This window comes from Ipomoea nil, unplaced genomic scaffold, assembly GCF_001879475.1.
Source record: "Ipomoea nil cultivar Tokyo-kokei standard unplaced genomic scaffold, Asagao_1.1 scaffold1407, whole genome shotgun sequence".
Classification (NCBI taxonomy): Eukaryota; Viridiplantae; Streptophyta; class Magnoliopsida; order Solanales; family Convolvulaceae; genus Ipomoea; species Ipomoea nil.
Window position 1 is genome coordinate 1445663 of NW_017617835.1, and position 4013 is coordinate 1449675.

Genomic DNA, 4013 nt, shown 5'->3' on the forward strand with positions numbered 1-4013 from the left:
GGACCCCTCGGCCCGTGATCCTAATATTTGCCGCACGGGCGCCCTCTGTCCCAATCGTTCTGGCGCAGATTGGGAAGGGCCTGGTTGTCGTCTGGCCGGTCCACTTCTTTGGGCCTCTACCCCTATTTGCTGGGGCCGCGGCGTGGGCACTTGGCCTTGCAGTCCCACCGCCACCTGATTTAGCGCTGCCGTCACTGCTTGCTGAATGATATCGGCAGTCGCCTGGAGGTTCACGGCTTGGTTCACCCCCCCATTGTTGAGTTGGTCTCGAAGGTCCCCGGGCCTCCCATTGTTGAGCTGTTCTCGGAGGTCCCCTCCACGATTGTTGGTGAGTTGGTCCCGGAGGTCACCTGAGGCATTGCCATTGTTCACGTTGCGAGAACCGTGGGAGTTGCGGGACGCCATTCTTTCAGGCTTACTGTTGAAAGAGAAAAAGAGTAGTGTTGTAGCCTGCTTGAGTATTGGACTCAGGCTCTCAATGAAAGCACCAATGACGGTAATAACGTTACCGGTAAATAATAATATAACAATGCTATAAGAGAATACGATGGTTGTATTGCTTTTGTCTTAGTATAGAAAGCACAATGTCCCCTGCTCAGTTGAGGGAAGTTCTATTTATGCTAGGTCCTAACGGTAACAACATGAAGAGTCATCATTGGGGAGCTGAGCTAACGGCAAGAATATGAAGAGTCATGAATGAGGCGTTGAGGCTTTAACTCTCTCTCATCAAAGGTGGCATCAATGGTGGCTTCAAAGACAATAAAGGTGACACCTGTTGGAATTCCTAACCGTTGGAGTTCTGCCCGTTGGGTTCCCATGTGATGCTGAGTCAATGCCCATTTGTGATCCGGGTCGGGTGCCAGCCCTATTATCCTGTCATAAAGTGTCATTTGATTTCTTATATTTTAGTACGGAGTATATTTTATGACTTCAAAAAAAAAAAAAATTAGTATATTTTATCATAATTGGTGGGGGAATTACCCTTCCAAATTGGATGCCTTGATATTTCATATGTTAAAATCATAGATGCCTAAGAAATAAAAAGCGGAAGGATCCTCAAGCCAGCTACATTGACCGTATTACCGCCCCCGCGCCACCTGTTTTGACGCCACTTTTTCAATTCTTCTGTCACTCGACGTCCCCATTTCTGGTTCTCGGCGACTATGGCTTCACGGACCGATCCCCAGATCCCCAATGAGCAGTAAGCCCCGTTGCTTGATAACAAACCACAATTTTGCTTTTCATACTACCCAAATTAACAAAAAAGGATTATTTTTTTCTTGATTTCTGACTGAATTTATGAATTGATGTGTATCCCTTTTGGTTTAAAGGAAAATGTTTAGGACACGAAAGCAACCCCCGTTCATGATGCTGCTTCCTTTAGTCTATGCTCCTGTTCTTCCTCTGAGTAAGTTTTCGTTTTTTTTGTTTGTTTTCATAAATTACGTGTATTCATATTGTCATTATTCTCAATTTTAGGTTTTGTTATTGGTTCCTAAATGGCCTAATGGTTATGAACTCTGGTTTACCAGTTCGGATTTCACTGCGACACAATCCGGTTGTGAGGGATCGGCTGTTCTATGGCGTTCTGGCCGGTGCATTTGCTCATGGACTTTACTTGATGTATCCTTGATTTCTTATTTTGCATATTTATGTTTATTTGTGCTTTATATACTTTGTGTGGGAGTTGAAATTTTATGTTATTTTCCTAAAATTTGGAGTAGTACATAATCCAAGAATATCCCATTTGCTCTTGCTGAATTGATTAAATTTTGTTGTGAGGACATTGACATTTGTGTTGCTCCAATCCCTCAGTGAGAATTTAGAATTAGAATTTGAGGCCTTGGCATGAAGAGGTGGAAAGTATTGTGCTTATGCTAGAACTGCAGGCAATCTATACCTAGGAGGGAAATATGAACAGTAATTCATTCTAAATCAAGTTGAAGAATTTAACTTAATCAAATCCAGTTTATTTCAAATTATACATTGATATAAACTTGTTAATAAATCTTAGGATTAATGCATGATGCTACTTTTCTCTACATACAATTCACCAAGTATACTGATAGTTTGGTTATGGTTCCTTTCATGATAGACTTGTTAATTCTAGGGAGTTTTTTGGAAAGGTCATGTCCTTGTATATTGTGCTGACCTGAACAGCTATAAAATATGTTGTTTGGAATCTGGATTCTTGAAATGTTAGAATTGCTATCTGTTGACTGTTGGATTGAATGTCATTTGAAGAAAATTTTCAAGGCAAGTATGATCGTAAGAGCATGTTGGGTTCATTATTATACTTGTAATAACAAATAGCATGAAATTCTAAAGTTGTCACAATGAGAAATACATTCTCCATTTTTCTATGTCATAACAGAAACTATTTTCTAGCCTTTGTTCACTTTTACAGATTTTTTCTTAATTGTTTTCTCTATTGATAATATTGAGTTTCTTTAGGTTACTTGAACTTTCTAAAAGATATTACAATCAATTTGCAGTTCAAAGAACATGAGTTTGCGTTAGGTGTTATTCATTTGTGATTGTTACAACTTACATGTGACTATATAAGCAATGAGGATTAGATTATTCTGTTGCTTATATTTAAGTTTGAGGGTCTTTGTAAAATGAGTATAAGGTTGATTTTGTGGTGCTCGTTCTGAACAGTGCCCATAGTATTTCTAGACTGTACGAACTGCGGTTAGTATCAGAAAATAGCTGTTAAAAGGACTGAATTTTAGACCACTAGAAAGCTCAGTTCTTTTAGATTCAGGCTGGCAGGGCTCTTTAGGTCCCCATGGCTCAACATTGTGAACAGTAAGATGGAAGAATAATCTGTCAAATATTGAATAGAGAAATATACCTTATGGATAGTGATATGTAGTTTTCTTGCAAAGATGACAAGACTATACTAGAAAAGTAGAGGTAAATGGAAGCCTACATTATAGAAAGAAGAGCTCTGCAAAAAAGATTAGACTTCAAAGAATAAAGCGTTTCACAGAGATGACAACCGATCATGTTATGTATGTTTGATTCTTATATTGGCAATGAGTTTATTTGTTAGTAGGGATAATGACTCTGTTAGGACTTCTTCGCCTTATCATCATGTCTTGTCCAAGATCAAGGATAGATATGTGCTTTTTGCCTTTTTGTCATCAAGTTCTCTGTAATGTTGAGAAGAAGCTTGGGGTTATACTTGTATCATTATTCAAGCATCATTGCCTCTTTAGTTGTGTGTATTCCAGAAAATGATATTCGTATTAATTTCAGAAGGGGGAGTGCATATACAAAGCGGGTCATCGTTGATCATTGTGACATCTGTTTATATATGTATATGCTTGTAACTTGTTTGCCTTAACATATATGTTCAGATCAGAGCTATATGATGTTGAGAGCAAGTGAAGCGATGGAAAACGTGCCTAGGATTCTGGTTTCTTGGAGAGACATTTTTTTAAATTTATTTTTGTAATAAGCAAGCATAATGCAGCATGACAGTATTGTTACAAGATGGCTGTTCACAGGTATGATGGCACTGGTGAATTTTGGAAACTGTGTTGAACCTAAGATTCTCAGAAAGCTAACTAAACTGCAACTCCATGGTTTTCCAGAAAAAGGCAACACCCTGTGTTCACTACAGTGTTATTTTTGTATGGATTTGTATTGAAAAATGCCATCTTTCATTAATAATTCTGCAAGTGGTAGTATATTCCCCACTCCAATGCCTGTCTAAATTTTGTCAACATCTTTTAAAGGCCTTCTTGCATTCTAATCAGGCCCCATTTGACTATGACCACATCCCACCATCATTATCATTCAACTCATGTATACAATTATAGTTATATATAAGCAAAAATAAATTATTTCTCCATTTTTCTAGTCTAGAAAAATAAAAACTCGAGAAAGAACCAGAGAATTGAGGAAATCAGATTAAACCACTTCAAAAACATCCTTCCAAAACACATATCATTAATGATAGTATATGCTTCGAGAATCATAGAATATATACATTTTTTGGTCAA

The 4013-nt window shown here is 38.1% G+C and overlaps 1 protein-coding gene across 1 annotated transcript; it reads left to right on the forward strand.

Annotated features, from left to right (window-relative positions):
* Positions 1-990: 990 nt before the first annotated feature.
* On the forward strand, positions 991-3681 carry LOC109186828. The gene is made up of 4 exons (XM_019336986.1): positions 991-1201; positions 1332-1408; positions 1533-1623; positions 3366-3681. Exons 1-4 carry the CDS (start codon positions 1164-1166, stop codon positions 3394-3396), a joined length of 237 nt encoding a protein of 78 aa, XP_019192531.1. The 5' UTR covers positions 991-1163; the 3' UTR covers positions 3397-3681.
* The last annotated feature ends 332 nt before the right edge of the window (positions 3682-4013 follow it).

Bases quoted from the DNA above. Each gene is read 5' to 3' on its own strand.
- LOC109186828 (XM_019336986.1), top strand. From the start codon at position 1,164: ATGGCTTCACGGACCGATCCCCAGATCCCCAATGAGCA. The intron at 1,202-1,331 runs GTAAGCCCCGTT...TTTGGTTTAAAG, and splicing joins CCCCAGATCCCCAATGAGCA to GAAAATGTTTAGGACACGAA. The intron at 1,409-1,532 runs GTAAGTTTTCGT...CTGGTTTACCAG, and splicing joins TGCTCCTGTTCTTCCTCTGA to TTCGGATTTCACTGCGACAC.